Source organism: Phacochoerus africanus, chromosome 14 (assembly GCF_016906955.1).
Source record: "Phacochoerus africanus isolate WHEZ1 chromosome 14, ROS_Pafr_v1, whole genome shotgun sequence".
NCBI classification, from domain to species: domain Eukaryota; kingdom Metazoa; phylum Chordata; class Mammalia; order Artiodactyla; family Suidae; genus Phacochoerus; species Phacochoerus africanus.
In genome coordinates this window covers 25,865,354-25,888,723 of record NC_062557.1, presented here as the reverse complement: position 1 = coordinate 25,888,723, position 23,370 = coordinate 25,865,354, and the positions used below count along the sequence as shown (strand labels likewise).

General features: G+C 57.6%; 1 protein-coding gene across 1 annotated transcript; it reads right to left on the bottom strand.

Moving 5' to 3' along the window:
• Nucleotides 1–655: 655 nt before the first annotated feature.
• NGFR (nerve growth factor receptor) lies at nt 656–21,685 on the bottom strand. The gene is made up of 6 exons (XM_047758334.1): nt 21,503–21,685; nt 13,728–13,869; nt 10,235–10,594; nt 5,777–6,029; nt 3,668–3,828; nt 656–2,989 (listed from the first exon to the last, which is right to left on the bottom strand). The coding sequence occupies exons 1-6, from the start codon at nt 21,569–21,571 to the stop codon at nt 2,688–2,690; spliced, it is 1,287 nt and encodes a 428-aa protein (XP_047614290.1). The 5' UTR covers nt 21,572–21,685; the 3' UTR covers nt 656–2,687.
• Between the last annotated feature and the right edge of the window lie 1,685 nt (nt 21,686–23,370).

Here is a 23,370-nt window from a genome sequence, read left to right as displayed (position 1 = left end):
AAGTGACCAGCGGTGGCCCAGTGGCTCGGACCAGCTGCCTGGCAAGCCTGGGAGAGGGGCAGAGGCCCAGGGCCTGGAACCCTGCAGCTCCCGGACCAGGCAAGGCTGAAAGCCAGGCTGGCAGGAGCTGGGCTTGGGACCTGCCTGGGAGAGCCACAAGGGAGGGAGCCTGCCCAACTCCAGGCCGGGCCAGCCAGGCTCCTGCCAGGCCATCTGGAGCCAGGCCTTGCGTGTGTCCATGTGCCTGGTGGGGGGTGGGGTGCCTCCCAGGCCATGTGGGTGGCTGGGAGCTGTGGGGTTGTGACCTGGCGCTGCTAGCAAGCCTCTGGTTCCCCTGTGGTCAGTTTCATTTCTGACATCTGGTCAGGTTCACAGCTGGCCAGCTCCCTGCATGGCCTTTTTGCACTTTCCCTCTCCAAAATCTGGGGGCGAGGGCCCCCACTCCTTCCTTATCCCACTTAAAGTAACTCCACGGTGACATGTGTGAATTTGCTGGATTTGGGTTAACACGTCCCTATTACCTGGGGGGAAAAATAGGACAGGAACTCACCAAGTTGGAAATTATACCCAGGTCCCGGCCATACCCACAAACAACACCGGCCCCCCCCCAACCCCCACCAGCTCAAATAGCATGCATTTCCAGAAAACCTCTGCATGATTTTTCTTTCTTTGCTATTTAATGGTCATCATTTACGTTTTATGTGTAGGTTTCAGGAGGGCCCAAGAAATGATTACACAGGATGCAAAGGGCAGGGGACAGGGCAGGGGACAGGGAGTCTGGAGCTCACATGGCCTCCAGCTGGGGGGAAGGGTGGGTGCAAAAGGGTTCCATCTCGGCCCAAAGGGAGGCAGGAGGAGGGGCCCCAGAACCAAACACATGCTGAGACATATTTGCAACCTCCCGCCCCCTCCCCTGCTGCTGGGGAGGAAAATAAATACCTGGGACTTGGCCTCACTCCCCAGGGTCACAGGTGAGGGGCCAGCAGGTGAATTTCCTCCTCCTGTCACAGAATCAGATGGAAGAAATACCATCCAGGTACGATGTTTCCAGTCCCTTATATAGGGATGGGAGAACCTTGGGCTGGGGACAGGGTGTGGGGGGGGCGGCGGCTGTCCCTGTACACTCTGCTCGGGGCTCGTTCATGCTAAATAGAGGGGGTCCACACTCATTCCAACATCAGGCAAAACAGAACAGGCCAGGGAGGGACCGCCCGGCCCCTTTCTGGTACCAAGCTAGGGGGAAAACGTCCTTCACGGGGTCCTTTAAACTCGCGAGAGACACGCTCTGGGCCACCGTGTAACTCAGTTCCTTCCTGCTGCGTTCCCACGCTGGTCCGCTTTGCGTCCTTGCTGCCTCCGGGGTGCAGCCAAAGCCGGGCTTGCGGGGAAGGGGGGGAGCGGGGAGCATTCCTCCGCGTGCAGGCTCTTGGAAGGCAGGCGCCAGCTCCAGCCTCAGCCGTCCTTGGCCCGCCAAACCCGGGGGCGAGGGGAGACAGCAAGCAGAGTTCAAATCCCTTCGATGCTTCTCTGGCAGCTGCCCCAGCAAGATCCGGTCGCAGTCCAAGAGAAAGAACTCTTGGAGAGAAGCAAGATTTCTCCTCCCCTGTGTGTGTGTGCCTGTGAATGTGTGTGTTGTGGGTTGGGGTGGGAGGGGTCCTTAGTCCCCAGACCTCCAGGGCTGGCTCCGGGGGAGGGGGGAGGGGGGGGAAGAAGATGCTGCCTACGTTGGCTTGGGGTCTGTGCTGGAATGGCGGGTACCTGCAGACTGGGCCACACCAGGGATGCCACGGTGACATGCCTGTGGGGACAGGTAGGGGGAAGCAGCACCCTAGGCCACAAACCCCAAACCTGATCGTGATCATGACGCCTCAGGGGACCAGGCCTTCGGTGAAGCATCCCCTGTCCACAGGGACTAGACAGGCCTGGAGATGGTGACGGGCAGACTGGGTTTGGCTTCGAGACCTTTCCCAGAGGGTCGCCTGGCCCCCGACTCCCAGCAAACCGAGGCCTGCGCCCCTCATTTGGCGGGGGGGGGTGGGGAGGGCAGCCCATCTTTGGCCTCCCCATTGCTGTGTGGCTTCGGGCAAGTCCCTGCCTCTCTCTGGGCCTCACTGTCCTGTAGATAAAAGGAGGGGGGTGAGCTAGATTCCAACCCCCCCCTTCCAGCTCTGACAAACCTCTGATCCTTTTCACTTTAGGCCAGAGGGGAGGAGGAAGGGGGGCAGAGGGAGGTCTAGGCCATGATGATGCTCCTTGTTCCCCAAGTTCACAGTGTGAGTCCATGGCTCTGGTACCGCAGTCTCTCCCTCTGCGTCTCTGGGGCCTTGTCATGCCCCCAACACCATCCCTGGTGTCAGCCCCCCTGCAATGACTACCTGTTAAGGGGGGAGGGGCTGTTCCCCCCCCTCCGCCCCCAGAGGTGGGGGGAGATGGGAGCGAAGGCCTGAGATGGTGATGGGGCCGGGAGGGGTGGGAGAGGCAGCAGGGGCGCTTCTGGCACTGTGATCAGAGCGATGGGGCCACACAGGAGTAGTGACAGGGCTGTGGTTTGGGGGGGGGGGGGGAGCGGGCCGAGGCTCCAAGGCCCTGCCCAGAGGTGCACAGCTCTGACGCTGGCCCGTGGGGGTTGGCTGGAGCATCAGTCATCGGAATGCGGGGGCAGGGCGGGGGCTCCCCGGCTGGCTGGCTCACACTGGGGACGTGGCCGTGGACTCGCTGCACAGGCTCTCCACGATGTCGGCTCGCTGGATACGGCGCAGGGCGGCCAGGAGGGTGTCGAGCGTGGCGCTGTCCTGGGCGGCCCAGCTGGCCAGCAGGGCGCGGACCGGGCAGGCCTCATGGGTGAAGGAGTCTATGTGCTCGGGCTGGTAGCCCAGCTCGCCCGCCAGGTGCCGCCAGGTGTCCCCTGCGGAGCCATTCAGCAGCTTCTCCACCTCCTCCCGCTTGGCCAGCGGCAGGCTGCTGTAGAGGCCTCCGTCACCCTTGAGGCCTGCAGAGAACCCAGGCGGAGTCAGGTGTGACCCACGGGACCCCCCCCCTTTCCCCCCACAGTCGGCCCGGGAGGCCTAAAGCCAGACTCAGGAAGGGCTTAGGCATCTCTCCTCCCAATCTGGGGAACACCCAAGGGTCCAGAGACAGAGGGATGCCCGAGAGGAGGTCCTGGATAGGGGGAAGGGTGGTGGGGGGATGTGGGGGATGCTGACTCACCTGCCTTCCTCACCCACAGCTCCAGAACCATCCCCGCCACCTAACGTCCCTGCCCTCCCCTCCCTGCAACCCCAGCAATTAATCAAGGAGGAGACAGGACTTCTGGTCCCAGACTCAAGAGCAGCAAGGGTCCTGGAGCTGGGCTATGGGCCACTAATTAGGGGACCTAATTAACTACTTGTTCCCCAGAAGTCCTGGGTAGGAGGCTAATTGCAGCCACTTTGGGGAGTAATTAGCCCTGGAGGACAATTAGCTTGATGAGTCTAGATGCTCCAATTTGGCGAAGCTTCCATTTCCCAAGCCGTTCCCCTGGAAAGGAGCGCTCCCACGCATTCCCTCCTCCTACCACTCCCATCCTTCCACACAGAGGGGCCCCCCAAACTGCCCCCCCCACAGCCCTCCTACAGCGAATCCTAATCGCAGTCTCCCCCCCGCCCCCCTGCCTTGCCTCGCTGCTCACCCTGGCCTGCGGCCGTCTGCGTGTGGGGCTGCTGGTCATGCAGGCTCTGGCTGTCCACAGAGATGCCGCTGTCACTGTGGAGTTTCTCTCCCTCGGGTGGCGGCGTCTGGTTCACGGGCCGGCTGTTGGCTCCTTGCTTGTTCTGCTTGCAGCTGTTCCACCTGGAGCCGGAGGACAGACCCAGTCTCAGGGCTAAGGGGCCACATGGGCTGTGCGGCTAAGGTATCTGTGTTCTGGGGTTGGGGGGAGGCTAGGGGCCTGGGGGGGGGCAGCTGTAACCGCCCCCCCACAGTCCCCGAGGCGCTCCTTTCTCCCCACACCTGCCCCCAGTCCACGCCAGAGGTGCTGTGAGGGCAGAGTAGCACCCAGCGCTTGGTATACCTGGCAAGTGATCAGTCCCTGTGCACAGGACAAGCGGTGTACAAATAAATGACTTCCCAGAAATTCCGCTTTTCCCCATCTACCCTTCTAAAGCACTCCCACATGTGCGCAGGGATATGTGCAAGGATTTCCTCTGCTATTATAAAGCAATAAGACAAAAACTGAAAACAAACCAAACATCCATCAACAGGAGACCGGCTACCTCAACGCTGATCCACCCATAGGATTGAGGGAGCCCTTAGAAATGATCAGATAATCTACAAGTTCAGAGGAAAGCTCCCCCAAGGGAGACTAAGGGAAAAAAATAAGCCGTGGAATATGTATAGTGTGATCCCACTGCAGCTTTAAAAAAATCAAAAGAAAAAAAAAAAAAACCCTGCGTGTGTACGTATACCTATAAAAGGTTTTACACGCGTTTTTTTAGAAACACACAGAAAATGGCTGGAAGGGATCCATTCCCAACAGATTGCAGTGAGGAGAGGGGTAGGATTTGGGGAGGTAAAAGGGGGCTTTATACTTTTTGCTTTACAAGCCATTGGTCCTGTTTGCGTTTTCCCAAAGAAGCATACCGTTACTTTGGTGACTTTTTTTTTTTTTTTTAAGAATGGAAAAATGGAAAATGCACTTAAATGCTTTCCACGGAGTTCTCGTCGTGGCTCAGTGGTTAATGAATCTGACTAGGAACCATGAGGTTGTGGGTTCGATCCCTGGCCTTGCTCAGTGGGTTAAGGATCCGGCGTTGCCGTGAGCTGTGGTGTAAGCTGCAGACAAGGCTCGGATCCCACGTTGCTGTGGCTCTGGCGTAGGCCGGTGGCTACAGCTCCGATTCAACCCCTAGCCGGGAACTCCACATGCCGAGGGAGCAGTCCAAGAAATGGCAAAAAGACAAAAAAAAAAAAAAACTTTCCAGGACCGTGGGAATACATGGGGTGCAGGGGGTGAGGACACAAGCAGTTGGTGAAGAAAGCTCTGTGGGGAGTTGGGGGCTGGGGTGTCAGGTAGGGGAGCAGAATGGGAGAGAGGAGGTGCTGGCACCAGGACAGGAACGGTCCCCCCTTCCCTACCTCCAGCTGACCTGCCGCACTCAGGAGTGGGGAAGCTGGTGGTGAGTGAGGATGACCTCAGTTTGGGGTTGACTTAAACGAGTGTGCGTAGGAGTTCCCGCTCTGGCGCAAACGGATCATTGGCATCTCTGCAACGCCAGGACGCTGGTTCGATCCCTGGTGGGGCACAGTTCGTTCAAGGATCCAGCGTTGCTGTAGCTGTGGCACAGGTCCCAACTGCAGCTGGGATCTGATCCCTGGCCTGGGGACACCATGTGCCGTCAGGCAGCCAAAAAAATCAAAATCAAAATCAAAAATTAAAAAAAAATCAAAAAGGGCGTTCCTGTTGTAGCACAGCGGAATCGAATCTGACTAGTATCCATGAGGTGTGGGTTTGATCCCTGGCCTTGCTCAGTGGGTTCAGGATCTGGCATTGCCCTGAGCTGTGATGGAGGTTGCAGATGAGGCTGGGATCTGGCATTGCTGTGGCTGTGGCATAGGCTGGCAGCTGTAGCTCCGATTAGACCCCTAGCCTGGGAACTTCCGTATGCCATGGGTGTGGCCCTAAAAAGCAAAAAAAGAGAAAAAAAAAATGAAAGAGTGTGTGTATTTTCAGGTCATGGTCACAGCAAAGCCCTCCTTGAGGGCAAAGATCTGGCTCCCTGGCCCCTGTTTCCCGTCTCACCTCTTGAAGGCGATGTAGGCCACTAGGCCCACGACCACGGCAGCCAGGATGGAGCAATAGACAGGGATGAGGTTGTCGGTGGTGCCTCGGGTCACCACGGGCTGGGAGCTCCCCATCACTGTGGTCACCACATCGGACACCGTGCTGGTTACGAAGTCTTGCTCTGGAGGTACCTCAGGCTCCTGGGTGCTGGGCTCTGTGCTGTCGGAGCCCTCGGCGGGTGTAGCCCGTGTCATCCAGCGGCCCGGGATCTCTGGGAGAAAAGGGCTACAGGAGTGAGGACCCGTCCCCTCAAGCCCCTCCCCTATGTTCTCACCCCTTTAGCTTCTTCCCCAGACCCTGTCTTGCCCCCAGGTATTTGCAGATCCAGCTGCTGCACATGGGGTTGAGGGCTGGGAGTCGGGGTGTGATGTCTTGATGGCGGAGAAGAGCAAAGGCCCTGAGAATCGGGAGACCCGGGTCCCCTTCAGCTCTGTCGCTGACGTGCTGTGTGACTCTGCACCAGGCCCTTCACTTCTCAGGACCTCAATTTCCCCATCTCCAGAATAGGGCTATTTTTTTTTTGCTTTTTTTTTTTTAGGGCCACACCCATGGCATATGGAGGTTCCCAGGCTAGGGGCCGATTCAGAGGTGTAGCTGCCGGTCTACACCACAGCCACAGCAACAGAGGATCCAAGCCACGTCTATGACCCACACCACAGCTCATGGCAACACCAGATCCTTAACCCACTGAGCAAGGCCAGGGGTCGAACCCTCAACCTCATAGATACTAGTCGGACTCATTACCACTGAGCCACACGGGAACTTCCTCTAGGGTGGGGCTATTAAAAGAGATGGTTTTTAATCTCCCTTCCATCTCGAGTATAGCTGTGGTCCTAGAATTCTACTCTGCCTGGGTACCCAGAAGGCTGGCATGGAGGTAAACCCACAAAGAGAGTGGGCCCCAGGAAGCCTCCAGCGGGAATCAGGCTAGGGAATGTTGTAATCTCTCTGGCCTCAGGTTGCCCCAGCAGCCCCAGTCATCCTTGTCCTAAAGGGGGGTGAAGGTGGGAATTCCCATTGTGGTTTAGCAGTCACAAACCCAGCTAGCATCCATGAGGACTCCGGTTCAATCCCTGGCCTTGCTCAGTGGGTTAAGAATCCGGCATTACCATGAGCTGTGGTGCAGATTGCAGGCATGGCTCAGATCCCATGTTGCTGTGGCTGTGGGGTAGGCTGGCAGCTGTGGCTGTGATTTGACCCTTAGCCTGGGAACCTCCATATGTCTTGGGCACAGCCCTAAAATGCAAAAAAAAAAAAAAAAAGAAGGAGAAGGTAATTGGGTCTGGCAGAGAGGTACCTTCCCCCTGTACCCACCCCCAAGAGCTGGCATGCTGCCTCCCTCCGGTCTCTGGTGTCCTAGCTCTAGGCTCAGGCAGGGTGGGGAGGTGTCCAGTTGGCTGGCTTCCTTCTGGCCTGTCCGTGGATAGTGGCTACCCTCAATTTCCTGCCCCATGTGGCCCCCGAACCATCTGATCTTGCCACCGGAAGAAGACAGTGCCAGGTAGCCCAAACCCAACTTGAGAAGGATAAGAACTGAGGGAGAGAGAACCTACAGAGCCCCACTGCCACTGCCTCAAGGGACGGAGACTGCCCTGCCACCCACCTAGGTTCTTTCATGCCAGCTGGGCACTGCCAGCCACCCTGGCAGGAGACCCAGCCCCCCCTGGCACGGGTGAGTGGGATTTTCCACTCTGCAACCCAGCCGGGGACAGCACCCGGGGATGTGGGCTCTGAACGACCTGGGGGGACCTGTCTGGGCAAAGCCGCCTGCCCCATCTGTCTTCACGTCCCACGCCTGGGGCAGGGAGGGTGAGCAGACAGGACATGCCAGTGGGGTGAAGGGCGGGCACTTTGCTACCGAGCGCTGCCTCATCCAGTCCCCAATTTGCCCACCCAGGTTGGAGTCCAAGCTGCCCACCGGTTTCCCTGGCCTCCTTGGCTGAAGACAAAGATGCTTCAAAGGCCCTCATTTTCAGCACCTTCTGAGAAGTAAGGTCTCCAGATGTGAATCTGGCATCCATCTGGCTGGCGTTGGGGAGGGAGCTGCCATCTCTGCCACCCTACCCCACCCCTCCGCCATCTCAGTCTGGGGAGGGAGGGCGTGGAAGAGGTGGGGCGTGGAGTGGAGGAGACTCAGCTCTCCTTTGGGGCAGCCCCAGACCAGGCGCTGGCCCGCCGAGGGTCTTCTCTGGCCCAGCTGGGGGACTGCGCCAGCTCCGGAGGGGCAGCTTGAGCCTCCCCAGGCTGAGGGTACAGTTCTGCTCAACCCGCCAGAACCCAGAGGCTGAAGGTATGGTGGGGGGCGGGGGGGGGCCGTCAGGGAATCGGGCGTCACAGAGATTGGAGAGAAGTGGGAAAGAGCTGAGAGAGGGCGGAGGATGGACCAGGCTGAAGACAGAGCCTTCCAAGGTGCTTTCCCCACATCTCTCCAATCTATACCCCCCCCATGGGAGGGAAGCAGGGGATGAGATCCAGATGTGGCCATGTCCACTAGCATTCCAACCCACCAAGCCCCTCGGCAGGTCCTGACAGCCATTTCCGGAATGGGAGCTGTCAGGCGTGGGGGTGGAAGGAGGGACCAGGTTACCTTTCCTAAACCCAACTTTCTTTGGTTGGTGGTGGTGGTAGGGGGGTGTGTTTCTGGCCCCAGGGTGGGTGAGTCACCATGTTGACACCTGAAATGTATGCGCAAGGAAGTACCCTGCACTGGGGCAGAGCGGGGGCAACCAAACCAGGAATCAAATTCCAGTTCCAGAAATGTTCCCTCTGCCCTAGAGCTGACATTGACCCCTTCAGAGGCTAGAACCGGGGGCGGGGGGGAGGGACAGGGATAAATGCCCCCCTTCAGGGTGGCTGGGAAAGCCCACTCCCCAAAAGCAGAGCCCCCCCCTCCCCCAGCCACCACCTTCCTTTGCTCTAACTGAGCCCCTGCCTGCCCACCTGCCAGCTGGTCAGGACTTGCCCGCAGACCGGTGCTGCCCGCCTGCCCGCCTGCAGGCTGCTGAAACTCCCTCCCTGCTCTGCTCGGTGCCTGATGCTACTTGCCTGTCTCCTGGCCCAGGGCAATTGCTACCGGAACCCCCTTGTTCTCTTCCCCCCCCCCCCCCCGCCCCTGCTCCTCCACCCTGACCCCACATCTGAATACAGGAAGAAGCTTCTCTCACACATACCTGGCCTCAGCCCAGCTTAATAGCCTTCTCCACCCTGAGGTCCCTGTGCATGGGGGGGGGTTCACAGGATGTGGAAGGAAGGCATGGGTGTGTCAGACTAGAGGCTCCCTGGGCAGGCTTCTATCACTCCCTTCCGACTCGGGGCTGACTGGGGCAGGGGGGCAATGCAGCCTCCGCCAGAATGAGGGATCTCCCGGGAACTAAGTGCTGGGACCGCCTCTCCCTCATCAGACTCGGGCAAAGGCCGTCTGTGTCCCGTCCAACTCAGGGCTCCTTGGTGGAGGCTCGGTGTCGCCTGCTCAGAGTGAGGGCACCACCCTGAGGGTTGGGTCCCCAGGGGAAAGAGCGAAATGTGTGCCCAGCCATGGGGTGATGGACAGAAAGCAAAGGCCCTGTCAGTCTCTCCCCCAAGATGGATGTCCCCAACCAGAGACCAAAACAGTTCTGTCCTGGCTGCCACAGGGTGTCCTCCTCCCACCCCAGGAACTGCCCCCATCTGGCGAAGGTAGGCACCCTCAGCTCCCATCCACCCCAGGGTGGGGGGAGTGGGGGGGAGGCAGAGGGCCGTCTGTGTGCACCTGCCTCGTCCTCTGGCTCCCAAGCCCCAGGCCTGCTGCTTCCTTTCTTTCTCTGTCCCCAAGCTCCTGTCCCCACAACCACTTAGTGTGTGTTCCCGGGGTCCAACTTCATCCTCGACTCAACTGTACCAGTGACTGCTGACCCCTCTCCCACCAGGGGAAGGGAGCCAGCCCCCTTCCCTAACCCACAGTAACCCTGGAAACCCGATGACCAGTAAGGAGACTGAGGTCCAGAGGCAGGAGTGACTTCCTTGACTTCAAGCAGATAGTAAGGGACAGGGTGGATTCTATCCCAGGTCCCAAAACCATAAACCACCAAGCGCCCAACCCCCGAGGACCCTCGGGCCCCTCCTCCAGTTCAGAGAGTCGGCCTCAAGGATCCAACATGTCCTATCTGTGCCTCTGCACACAGAGGCCACCTCTGGGCTGCTTCACTGTCACCCCTCCAATCCCCAGTCAGTAGCCACAGATTAATAAAGCCTTGGAGAAGGAGTGGGGCCTGGGAGGAGGCGCATGGCTTTCCAACCACTTAGCCCAAAGGCGGAAATAGTGGACGGGGTCCCTTGGTAGGAAGGCTTGGAAGGATGCCCGCTGGCTCGAGGCCACGGGGCTATCCTGCCAGCCAGGACCCAGCCTGCCTGCCCCAGGTCCGCTCCGCGCACACTCACCCTCGCACTCCGCGTCGGCCCAGCGCGTGCACTCGCGAAGCTGGCGCTCGGTGTCCTCGCACACCGTGCAGGGCAGGCACGGGTCCACGTGGTTGGCCTCGTCGGAGTACGTGCCGTCGGGGCACTCTTCGCACACGGTGTTCTGCTTATCCTGGCACGAGAACACCAGCCCCGAGCCCGCCTCGCACACGCGACACGCCTCGCAGCGGCCGGTCGTCTCGTCCTGGTAGTAGCCGTAGGCGCAGCGGCACACGGCGTCGTCCGCCTCCACGCAGGGCGCTGACATGCTCTGCAGCCCCACGCACTCGGTGCACGGCTTACACGGCTCGGTGGCGCTCACCACGTCCGAGAAGGTCACGCCTGAGGACAGATGGACGCGCGGGGAAGTTGCGCCCCAGTTTAGTTTCCTCTCCTTGGGGGCACGTAGGATGCAGAGGCTGGAAGCCTTCCTCCCCCATCCCTGGCCAGGGCCAGGGCTCTGACCCCCTCGTTTCGCCCCGCTCCCCCCCCCATTGACTCCCACCCCCTCCCCTGGGGTCAAAGCTGGTGGCAGGCGCCTGGGAAGGAGGAAGGGAGCCGAGACCCCCCCAGCTCCAGACCCCGGAAGCTCTGGCCCTGGGGTTTCCAGGGGGTAACCCAGCCACTGCTGGTACATTTTTTGGACAAACTCTTTTAAAGAGTTCCCAGCGTGATTAAGGCATAATCTGAGCGTGGTTCCCATCCAGCCCTCCCTGCAGGCCAGAGTTGAGCTGTGAACCCAGCCCAGGCACAGCCGGCCTTCCCCAGAGAGCCTCCTTCCACCCCTTTCGGCACAGGTGGGAGCAGGTGTGTCCTGAATGGGAGTGACTGGGGTTAGACAACAGAATTTCCCACCCACGGCGCTGCTACTCCTGGCTGCTAGAAGGGCTTGGCTCTTGAGGGCAGGGATGGACTCCTGGCACGAAAGCTATAGCAGGAGGGATCCGGGCTAGAAAGAAAAAGGACTTGCACATATAGTCCAGTGCCCTTTCAAATGGCACGAGGGAAAGATTTTCAAGCTCATGCTTGACTCACGCTCAATTAATGGGCGGGAGCTCCAGAATCAGGGCATGGATGTGCTGGGGATGCCAGAGTCCTTGCATCCTCGTGCAAAGAGGCAGGAAGGCACAGAGCCAGAACGTCACCCCTTCCAGCCCAAGGTGGAGAAATCGACGCCAGACTGAATCCAAGAGGCTGGAAGAGCACAGGTTTAGAACCTGACAACTGGGGTAGGAGGATTGCCCAGAAGGCAGAAGCAGGGGTAGAGATATTAGGAGCCCACTGGAGGGAAACTGAAGCTTGCTGGGGGGGGGGGGTTCCTAAATCTTAAGCTTCTCTAAAGGCATCAAGAGCCAAGATGGAGCCCAGGGTCATTATTTTGGCGGCTGAGGGTGGGGCTGGAGAAGCAAAGAAGAGAAAAGCATCTCTGCTTTTCACTTCTCTTGAAATGAAAGGGACAGTAGCTTAAGAGGGGCGGGGGTGGGGAAGAGATTTGGAAGAAAAGGCAGAGATGGGCCTGGAGGGAGACTTTGGTGTCACATCAGTTCTGGCAGAGGGACCCCTGTGTTTCTCTTCCTAGGCTTCTGGCAGACTTGGATTCAAAACCTGCTTCCATCACTTTATTTAGCTGTGTGACTCTGGGTGTTTTACTTAACCTCTCTGAGCTTTTCTTCTTTCTCTATAAAACAGGGAGTAAAGTCTTCACTCCCTGTTGTGGTGAGGAATAAGTGAAATTCCACTGTAAAGTACTTGACACCCAGCAGGGGTCCTGTAAAGGTTGGGCTTCCCCAGGGTGGGCAATGAACTTCATATTAGTCAGACAGCAGAAAGGATGTCCAAACCTAAATGGCCAAGGCAGGATGTCCAGTTTATACAAGAGGCTCCTATCTGGTTGGCAAGTGGCACGGGGGTGGGTCTAGTCACAGGGGAAGGGAAGGGGAGCTTCCTGGCCATGGGAACATACAGAAAATTAGCAGCCAACTCCTGGGAAGAGAGTTTTAGGAGGTGGGGAAAATGTGGTCTTTTTTGGCAGAGAATGAAGGCAGGAGCTTAATGGGTTTCCTTGTGGAAACGTTTTGAGGATAGAGGGAAAGTCCACTGGGGTCTCGGTCTCATAAAGTGGGCTTGTAAAGGCAGCTCGTTAACACAGCTGGGGCGGGGGATGGGGAAGAAGGGGGGCAGAGGGAGGGGAGGGGGGCAGAGGGAGGAAACGGGAGGGAAAATTCCGAGCTGGTCTCTGGTCCTGTCTTCCCTCCCCTTCCCTCTCTCAGCCTCTTCTATCCCACCCCTTGCTTCAGACAGAAAGGATTGCGGTCCCATCCTAGGCGACTTAGGACCCAAGGAGAGGCGATCCTGGGCGAGAGTCTAGGAACTGAGAGAGGCAAATACCGGAGGTCGCAGGGCAGCTGATGGTTGGCCAGCGCTGCACTGGGATGGAAACTCTGCATGGCCAGAGCCAGCGGTGGTGGCCAGAGGGCAAGGTAGCAAAGGCATTGCAGGATGACCAGCCTCCTCACCTGGCCCCAGGCATCCCTGTGCTGGGGGATGGAGTTATAGGATCCACAAGCACAGAAATAGGAAAACTGTATGGTCGGGACATCAAGGAGTTGGGGTTGCCTGAAGGGGAGAGAGAGTGTGTGCCTTGCGATGTTGGTGGTGGGCTGGCTCCAAAGGTTAAAGACAGGCTGGTGGGTGGGTTCAGAGTCCCCAGTTCCTGTAACCTTGTTCCCAGCACGATTAAAGAACAGTCTGAGTAGAATTCCCACTGGCCCTGCAGATGGGCATTGAGTAGCCAGTTAGAAGGCAGGATCTGACAGTCAACAGTGAGGAGAAGTTTCCAGGCAGACCTGCCATCTTTCTGCCTCCCTCATCCAGCAGCGCTGGAAGACTCCTCTTCCCAAGGAAATCCCAGATAGGAATGGCCACAGCGCCCCTCCCCCATCCTGACCTCAACCCCCCTGTAAGGACATCCTTGTAGGGCGCCAGCCTCCATCCCTGCTGTCTGGGGAAAGCTCTGCTTCCTCGGTCAGGGCTGGAGAACCGTTGGCCTGGGGGGAGGGGTAGCCACACCCTCCCAGGATCCCCCAAGGTCAGTCTCCAGGGCAGCCAGGATTTGATCTTCCTCCCCTCCCCACAAACACGCGGAGGGTAAGTGGCAGCCATTGATTTTGCAGTGCAGCGGATATTTTTAGCTGGTCTTAGCATCAGCTACTCCTCCCAGCTGGCCGGTACACTCTTCTACAAGGCTTCTCTGCTAGGGGTCTCTGGAAGGGGCACCCCCCCACCCCAGGGATTCCCCCCTCAGGTCCCCCTCCTCCCTCTGCATGCTTCTTTCATCCATTCGGAGCTTCCCCTCTCTGCCTCCTATCCTGGGGCAGACTCACTCCTGGTGCCCAAGCAGTGATGGGCAGGAGTCCCTGCCAGGACTCGGAGTGTGCCCTCCACCCCCTTCCCCACGCTGGTCATCTATACTCACTGTCCAGGCAGGGCTCACACACGGTCTGGTTGGCTCCACAAGGCTGGGCCACGCCCTCACCCAGGTTGCAGGCTTTGCAGCACTCGCCGCTGTGAGTGTACATGCCTGTGGGACAGGTCTCCTTGGCACCTCCAAGGGACACCTGAGTGGGGGAAGGTCGGAAGATCAGACTGGCAAGAGATGGAGGAGGGGTGGATTCCGACGGAGCAAACATCCCCTTCTAAAGCCTTCTATTGGAACCACCTGGGCCCGGATGAGCTCACCAGGGAGGCATTTGGCACTTGAAAGCTGGTGGGGAAGAAAGGCCACGGGGGACAGTGCACCCCTGCAGGCTGCTGGGAGTGTGAGGTCAGAGCCTCAGATGCTGACTTTCTGCAAAGTTCATCTTGGGGTTACAGCGGCTCCTAGAATCCCAAGGATACATCATGGGGGGAAGGCAACCTGAGGTCCAGCAGAGAGACTTGGAGCAGCTGAAGCGGCAGGCAGGTTGCAGCTTGCATAGGACTCCCAGCCAAGGAGGTGACTAGAAACTGAAATCTAGCCCATATGCCACCTGCTAAGCTGCACACCTGCAAGGATGCGTGTACCCAAAGAGGAGTCTTTTTCTAACAAAGGGCAGCCGGGCTCCGGGTCCTTAATTCTACCATTCCACATATTAAGTATGAAATGGGAGGGGTCTGTACCCAAGAACAGAGGTGGGACCTTGGGTTCAAATCTTGGCTCTGCTCTGAGAGTTCTGACCTGCCCTGCTTTCCCTTCATCTCTCTGGACAGAGAGAGAGAGAGAGAGAGGGAGTCACCTTAGGGCCAAAGCAAAAGAGCAGCCAATCATCAAGAGTCTGGCGCCAAGACGGGAGAAAAGGACGTCTGTTATCAATGATGGGAAAGTGGCAGCTCTCACCATCCAGCAGCCCTGCTCCACCAGGGTCTGATTTCCAGCCACCAGCCCGCCCCTCTCCCTGCCCCCCAGGTAGCCAGTGGGAACTGCACTGGAAACAGGGGAGAGGGGAGTCAGATTCCTGCCGCTGAGGCATCTTTGCTCATGGATGGAATGATTTAGCACCAGATTCCCTAGAGGGAGGGGCTGCTGGCAGCTTGCTTTGTATTTCTGTTCCTTTAAAAAAAAAAAAAATCTTAATGTCTAATAAAATTCCAAAGCCTGTTTCCCTGGCTCCAGACCATGCAGCCCTCATTTGATGCTCAGAGGAAACAGGGGCTTTGGATCATGGGACTAGAGGGGCGCTGTCCAGGTCATTTGGGGCATTCCCCTGCTGCTTCCGTGTTGGCCCAAAACATGTCTTTCCCTCCAGTCCTTTCAAATATCCTGAGGTCTCAGCAGGGTTTGATGGAGGTAGGGGGATGGCCAGGTTGGATCAGTCGAGGAGGCAGCCACTGGTTCTCAACAGTCCAATGGGGAGGGTGCAGGCAGCCTAGGAGGGGAACCGTGGGTGCTGCCACCGTCTTCTCCCAGGTGGCAGGGACAGGGTGCTGGGAACATCTGCAGACCAGAAGCCCAGCGGGGCGGGTGGGGGTGGTGTAGTCCCCGACGCGAGCTTTCCCCCAGGAGGTGAGCTAGACTCCAGATTCCAGAAGGGTCTGTTCAGATTTCTTTTCATCCTTCAGGACTCTGCTTAAATGTCACTTCATCAGGGAAGTGGTCCCGTGGTCCCAAGCCTTCCTGGATCAGGCGGAGCCACCTTGTCCCATGTCCTCCCTGTTCAGTCTTCCTGTCTGGTCTGAGTCTCTGCAGACACCCCCATGGGACTGTCAGCTCCCTGAGAGCAGGGACTGTGCTGGCCTCAGTGCCTGAGACAGAACCCGGCACATATTAGGGACCCAACGTGTATATTTCTGGAATTTAAGACAGTGAGACAATATGGCCTCGATTAATGAGAACTCCAGGGACCAACTCTCTCTGTAGAGAGCTGAGATTCTGGAAAGTCAAGGATTTGCTGCTCTTCTCATCTAATGGTTTTCACTTTAACTACGGGCACTTCCCCTTCCTCTGTCTCTGAAACACACTTTCACCGTTTCCCTATGACTCAGGGGCTCAATAGTTACACGAGCGATTTTTCTGGGCGGCGATGCAGTGATGCCCTATGTTTTTTTTTATCGCAAATGGCCACACTTTTGTCTCTTGGAGTTCTCCTGTCAGCTTTTCTTACCGTTTTTCTGTCTCCTCCTTTCCTGTCAAGGTATCAGTTGTCAATTCTCGCTGCTCCCAGTGTGACCAGAGCAGTCCCTCCCCTATTCTAATGTATTAGGTCTGATTGAATCTGTAGAAAGTACGTAACTAGCCCTGGTGGGAAGATGTATAAAGGGAGTGAAAGCAGGATCCGAACCAAAAGGGGGGCCCTTCTCAGAGTAAAAAGTGTGAGTTCTCCTGCCTTCATCATTGCGCTGAATCCTGGCTCATGGCTTAGAGTGAGGTGACCTGGGACGGGTTTGGAATTTCTCTGCACCTCAGTTTCTTCATCATTAGGTAATTATGACAGGACCTGTCTCAGAAGGTGGCTGTAAGCATTATGTAAATGAGTAAGCTGTGTATTTACTTTGAAACCCCTCCTTTCTCTTTTCCAAGGTCTTTCTGGCATTCTTTTGGCTTTGGGCTGAGTTCCTGTTAATTGGGGTCAGTAGAGACCTGGGCCGGGGATAGTGGAAGGGTCTGTCGTGGCAGTGGGAGGAGTGGCAGCCCTGTGCCCCGCCCTCCTCTCAAAGCCCACTGGCCTTACCCCAGCAGGTGGTCCTCTCTCTTCTCCCAAGTCTTGCATTTGGAGTCAAGGCTACATAATTAGTAACCATGCATTTCCTGTGCTTGTTTTGTGTTCTAGTTCAAAACATTCCAGATCTGCTACTGAATAGCATGTTGCTTTGGGTAAATTCTCTATCTCTCTAAGCCTCAGTTTTCCCAACTAAAACACTGGGTTGGTGATATCTACTGCCCAGGGTGGCTGTGAAAAGTAAATGAAGTAATTTATGCAAATCTGTCTGGTGCACAGTAAGAGTTTAATAAATGTTACCTTTATTTATTTATTTATTTGTCTTTTAGAGGGCTGCACCCTCAGCATATGGAGGTTCCCAGACTAGGGGTCCAATCGGAGCTACAGATGCTGGCCTACACCACAGCCACACCAGATCCGAGCCGCATCTGCAACCTACACCACAGCCCACGGCAATGCCGGATCCTTAACCCACTGAGCGAGGCCAGGGATCAAACCTACAACCTCATGGTTCCTAGTCAGATTCATTTCCTCTGCACCAGGATGGAAACACTAAATGTTACTTATTAAAGAAGTGTCTTGTCTTAAGGACAAGCTGAGCTGCTGAGCCTGGGCAGGGGATGAGGGGAGGGGAAGAGAGTAGGTAGCGGGAGGGGAGAGGTTTTTATTTTTATTTCTATTTTTTTGTCTTTTTGCCTTTTCTTGAGCCCCTCTCGCAGCATACGGAAGTTCCCAGGCTAGGGGTCTAATCGGATCTGAGCCTGCAACTACACCACAGCTCACAACAACGCCGGATCCTTAACCCACTGAGCAAGGCCAGGGATCGAACCCACAACCTCATGGTTCCTAGTCGGATTCGTTAATCACTGCGCCACAACGGGAACTCCAGGGAGGGGAGAGTTTAGCCATCCCCAAAGAGGGAAAACCATCTCAGAGCAGGGGGGCAAGACAGGAGTGAAGAGAGACACCCACCAAGAAGAGTCTGAAGGAGGATGGGGACCAAAGGAGGATGGGGACCTGCTCTGCTCAAAGTTAATTAAGTCAGCAGCTATTTCCTAAGCATTGGACTGAGTTTCCAATGACTGAGGCACTTTGCTGTACAGTAGAAATTGGCAGAACATTGTAAATCAACTATCATTTTAAAATACTTGGAGTTCCCGTCGAGGCGCAGTGCTTAATGAATCCGAATAGGAACCATGAGGTTGCGGGTTCTATCCCTGGCCTTGCTCAGTGGGTTAAGGATCCGGCATTGCCGTGAGCTGTGGTGTAGGTTGCAGATGTGGCTCAGATCCTGCGTTGCTGTGGCTCTGGCGTAAGCTGGTGGCTACAGCTCCAATTAGACCCCTAGCCTGGGAACCTCCATGTGCCACAGGAGTGGCCCTGGAAGAGGCAAAAAGACATAAATAAATAAATAAATAAAATACTTTAAAAAAAAAAAGGAACTAAGAGTGTCTCTTAAGACAAGGTCTCTGAGTCCTGGAAGGAGTTACGGTCCCATGATGGAGAGAAAATATCACCCCAAAGAGTTGCTCCAGAAGCTGAGGAGGAAAGACTTGAGGGGTTCCCGTCATGGGACAGAGATGGAAACTGAGGCCCACAGAGGTCATGCTGCTCACCGGCCTGATGCACCACCCGGCCACACCCCCTCTGGGTTCAAGGCTCAGCAATCCTGGGAAGGAGGGAGGGATGGCGAGGATTCAGGCTAATGGCTCCAAACGATGGATTTGCCAAAATGACAGACACATTTGCTTGAAATTTACATTTATTACACTTACTCATTTCCATGTCTGATGGAATGATTTCATTCCATTTTTGAGAATGTTTGCAAATCTTTTCCTTTTTTTTTTTTTTTGTTCTTTTTGCCATTTCCAGGCTTTCAAGAAATTAAGGTGGAAATACCCTTACGTGAATGGACTTTTAAGATTTAATTTTTCAAAACTGGACCCAATAGAGAATACGCTGAAATAGTTGAAAGAATCTGAAACTACAGGCAGGCTTCAGTGTGGTGAGTCCTAAGCATTCACAGCAGCTTCAGCAAAGGGTTCCTTAAGTGAATGGAGCCATTGGCCACTGTCACGGGGTTGGAGAGTTTTCAAACATGGGAAGGGACTTTGAGACCAATGCAAACCCTGGGGAGGCACATGCCCCCTCACCCCTTTAGACAGGGGTGGAGTTTGGGGTCAAAGACAAGAGCGAATTACTGAGGAGGATGTTGCACTAAGAATTTGAATGGGGGCGGGCTGGGGGAGAGGGGCTCAGCTATAACTTTATGGTGCCAAGAGCACCGGACACTATCTAATGTGTAATTCAAGGCCACGTGTCCTTCCGTGATCTGGAAGGTTGGGGGAGGGGCGGGTGCCTGGCATAAGGAGGACAGAGTAAACTCCAAGCCAGGCACCCTAGGTTCCAATAAAGGCGCCACCATCTACTAAACTGGGAGAGCCTGATTTCGCGTCTGAAGGTCCGGGAGGTTCAGCTCTCTCAGCTGTAAATGGGAATAACTAGATTGACTCGGCTGGGACCTTATAAGGATTAAATAACATAAGAGAAATTACTCAGGGCCATGCATGGCACGCAGTAGGCACTCAATCAATTTTATTATTCCCGCCTCCCCGCCCCGCCCCCCCCAGGGAAGAATCTAGGCGCGTGCAGGGGACCTGGCTGGTACAGCAGGGTGGGAACCCCTTCCCTTCCGAGGCGCCTCCCCCACCCGGCCCCGCTCGCGTGCTCGCATTTGCTGCCGTCGCTGCATCCCTATTATGCGCATTAGCCAGTCCAGCGGCTCCTGTTACAGACGTCTGAATGACAAAGTGCCTCCATTACCGGCGCGGCTCGCCAGCCGACCCGCCGGGACGCGCTCTGGTTTCAGCACTCTCTCGCCGCGGCCCAGGAAGAAACTCGGACCGCTGCGGTGCGCAGAGCCAGCCCCGAGACAGCAGCCCCGCGGCAAGGCGGAGGCGAGAGTCCCAGGGGCTGCAGGCGGCAGATTCCGAGCGCTGCAGAGGGGTCCACCTTTCCGAGCCCCCAGGTCCTCCACGCGCAGCTCCCCTCCTGTCTCGCCTTTTCTCTCCTCGGCGGACACCCTCCAGCCCAGATCCGGAGCCCACGCCCTCGCCTCTCCGGGATCCGCACTACAGTCCCCCCCACCCCCCTTCCCGCTCCCTTCCTCCCCGGCTGAGAAGCATCTTTAACCCGCGACGTTAGTCAGCAAACGTGCCCGCAGTCACTCCCACATGCCCGGACGAAGCCACAGGTACTAGCATCCCAGAGAACTGGGGCTGAGCTTCGAGGATAGGGCCAGCACCCGCACCCGGAGAGGCTCTCTGCCCATCCCAGCCCCCAATATTCCGTCGGCCGGACTCTGTCACGCCGACCCGCCGCCGCCGAGCCACGCAGCTCTTAACCCAAACTGGGACGCCGGGCAGCCCCTTTTAAGAGGTACGGGGAGTACCGGGCTGGGAATCAGGTGAGGGGCAGGCCAGCTAGGATTCTGGCTCTACTTGCTTGTGGGATCTTGAGCAATTGGCTTCAAGTCTCAGAGCCTCAGTCTCCCTGTCTGTAAAGGTGGGATTTGGAGATGCGAGGCTCCGATGAGAGATGAAGATGGCAGGGAGGGTGAGGACACCTCCTCCATTGCCAAACCTCCCAGGGCACTCGGTTCATGGCCACACACCAGGTCACATCTCCTGAATGTCTCGGCAGAACTTCCGGGCGGACTTTGACGCTCACGAGGACCCACGGTCCTTTGCCGGGACAGAATCCCAGGCGTACAAGCGCCCCCGTTTCGTTCCTTGCCCGGTGTCTTTCACCGAAGGCTGGGCGGGGCGCGGAAACAGAGCGAACCACCAGCGCGGCGCCCGGGCTGCTTAACTTAACTGGAGGTCGGGGTGGCGGTGCGGCGCTTAGCCACAGTCGCGCGGGTAGCTGCGACGGCTCAGCCCTCGCGCCGCAGCGCCCCCTGCGGGCCGCCTTCGCCTGCGCGCTACCCCGACCTTCCCCGCCTTGCGCGTCCCGCCTCTCTGCACCCCAAGAAGTGGCGGCGACCAGAACCCGTCGGACGACGCCTAGCTCTGTCCCATCCTGTCCGCCGCTCTGCTTCAAACTGCGAGAATAAACGAGGAGGAGGAGCCCGCCGGTCGCCGGAGAACCCGGAGAGCGGGTTCGCCCCGGCGAAATGGGCACTCCCTTCCTAGCCTCGGACCCCAAGCCACAATTGCCTGACCTCGCGAGGCCGGGAGAAAGAGCGCGCGACAGGCGCGGGAAGCGTCTGTGCCTCTGCCCTCTCTTCTCGTCCCACTGTCCCTCCGCGGGCAGGCGGGGCCCCGACCACCTTAGGGTCCGTTCTCCCTTCTCCGTCCTCTCGTTTTGCTTCCATCTCTCTACCTCCCTCACCGCCGTCCCTTTTCTGCCCTCTCTTAACCATTTCTCTTTCTTCAACAGAGCCCCGCTCCACGAACGTCTCCCTCCCACGCCCCTCCCCCCCATTGTCTGGCTGGTCCTCATTGTCCGATGCCCAGTCCCCTTTGCCTCCAGTCCCTGCAACCTCCTCTCCCATTGTTCCATCCCCTTGTCTCCGGTTCCCCGCCCTAACCACGCTCGCCCCTCACTTCTCTAGTTCCCGTCCCATTCCTTCTCCTTCTCTAGCCCAGGTTCCGTCCCATGACCCTCCAGAGATCAAGATGCTCAGGGGGGAAGTCGCCTCGAGATCTTGGCATTCAAGCGCCTTCTTCCAAGGAACCCAGGCATCCGAGAGCCCCACGGTCCCCTTCTGAGAGATCCTTCCCAGCTCCTCCACACATACACCTCCTGGTACCTGAGGCCCCGTATCCGTGCGCCCCTCTTATCCGCATCTCTACCCTGGATCTCAGGGTCGCCTCTTCGCTCTGAAATCCTTAGATGCCCCTCTGTGGATACTGGCATCGGAGCTTCTCTCCCGCCATCTGCCCCCAGCATCTAGGACCCCAGCCCTCTTTTCTGTTTTCCCTCGAGGAAACCTGAACTCATCAGGGTTCCGGTCCTGGGAAAGGGAGCGGGCTCCTCTCCGGCTAGCACTCACCCCCTGGAGCAGCAGCAGCAGCAGCAGGCGCGGCCAGTCCATGGCGCAGCCGGCGGCACCTGCCCCCATCGCCCGCCTACCGTGGCAGCGCTCGGCTTCCAGTGGAGTCCGCTCCGCGGACCGATGGGGCTGCTCTGCGCTGCGCTCGAGCGCCCGCCCCCCGGAGCTGGCCGAGGCTCGGCTCCCTCTGGCTGAGGGCGGGAGGGGCTGAGGGAAGCCAGTGCGGCGGCCCCGCCTCCTCCCCGCCCCGCCCGCCCGCCCGCCCACCCCCGGAACCGCTCCCGCCCGCCCTGCCGCCTCCGGGAGGGGAGCGAAGGGGAGGGAGGGCTTGCGGGGAGCCGCGCCCGCCTGCCCCGCTGCCGCTTCTCCGCGCCCCGGCCCTCCGATTCTATCCCCCACCCCGCCCGGGTACCCGGCGCCTGGCCAGCGCTGCAGCGCGTCTGTCCCGGATGCTGTGGGCTCGGGGCGTCCCCACTGCGGCTCCCATTCCCTCGGGCTGCGGCCCCCCGCAGGGTTCACTCTCCTACCCGCCTTTCCCTGCCACTGGCTTCAGCTTCTTTCCCGGTGCCCTGCTCCCTACCCAGCCGCATCAGCAATAATACCCACTGGCCTATAGGCCACCCCTCCCTCTGCCCCTGCCCAGTGCTGAGGCGGAGCGGGGGTACGGGTGTTGGGGGGTGGTTGTCTGTGCGGAGGCCTGGGAGGGGGGGTCAGCAGGTGGCCTGACCCTGACCGCAAGCAGCGGGGATGTTCAAGGTGGAGTCCATCCCGCTATCAACTGAATTCTCAAAAGGTGGGTTTGAAGGGATCCCAGGTGTGTACACGCACAAAAAGGAACACACCCACTCCCAAGCTCCCATGTATATGTGCTTGTGCACTCACACGTGCCCACACCATGCTCAAGCAGTCCTGTAGACCTGAGCATGCGACACATACGTGTGCACCTCCACACATGCACACTCGTCTCCCATGTGCTCATAACACGCAGACACACGTACTCACCTACACACACACACCTGTGTACGGATGCAGTTATGTCATGTGGAACACACGCACGGTCATGAACACACACACTTACACCCAAACAAGAGCATAGAGGCATCCTAAACACTTAGCCTTCATTGGATTGTGTTTACATTAGCTGATAAGCACCGTGCAGGTGGGGACTAGGGTTTCTTATCTGAATGCCTCGTACACAGTAGGCGTTTGGAAAAGGTCTGGAGAAGGGAATAGAGGTAAAGTTGGTTGGATGGACTCACCTCCAGGTACCCGTCCATATACTATGGTCGCCTTCCCCGGGACTGCACTCACCATGCCTTAGAAAGCTTGGCAAGTCCTAATCATAGCACCCCACCCCACCACAGCACCCCAGGGAGTATGCTGCCAGTCTTTGGGTGGGAACCACTCCCACGTCAACCTCGATGCCTCCCCCACACTACCTGTTCCCACCCTTTCCTAGTTCCCAGACAGGAAGGCCCAGGAGGAGAGCTGGGGGAGGGGGGATAAGTCGACAAAGTCCATCCCCTCACCCTGATCTTGGCCAGATGTACATCTCAGTTTAGACTTGGGAAAAAAAAAAAAATAGGGCTACTCTCCCACATTCAGGGAGAAGGGGCAGATTAAGACACTTACGTCTCAAGAGGGCATGCTCGCTGCTGGTAGGTGATGTCGCAGCTGTAATGATCAGCTGCAGCTATTTCATTCATTCATGGGGGACAAAAATCTTCCTTGCAGATTTCTTTCTTGTATAACCAACAAAGGACATCCCCAGAAAGGACAGGCAGACATCACTATGGCCTTGACTGTGAATGTACATGACCCCCCTTGATGGCTGGGCCTGAGAGGCCAGGCGGCTAGCGCCCCTTCAG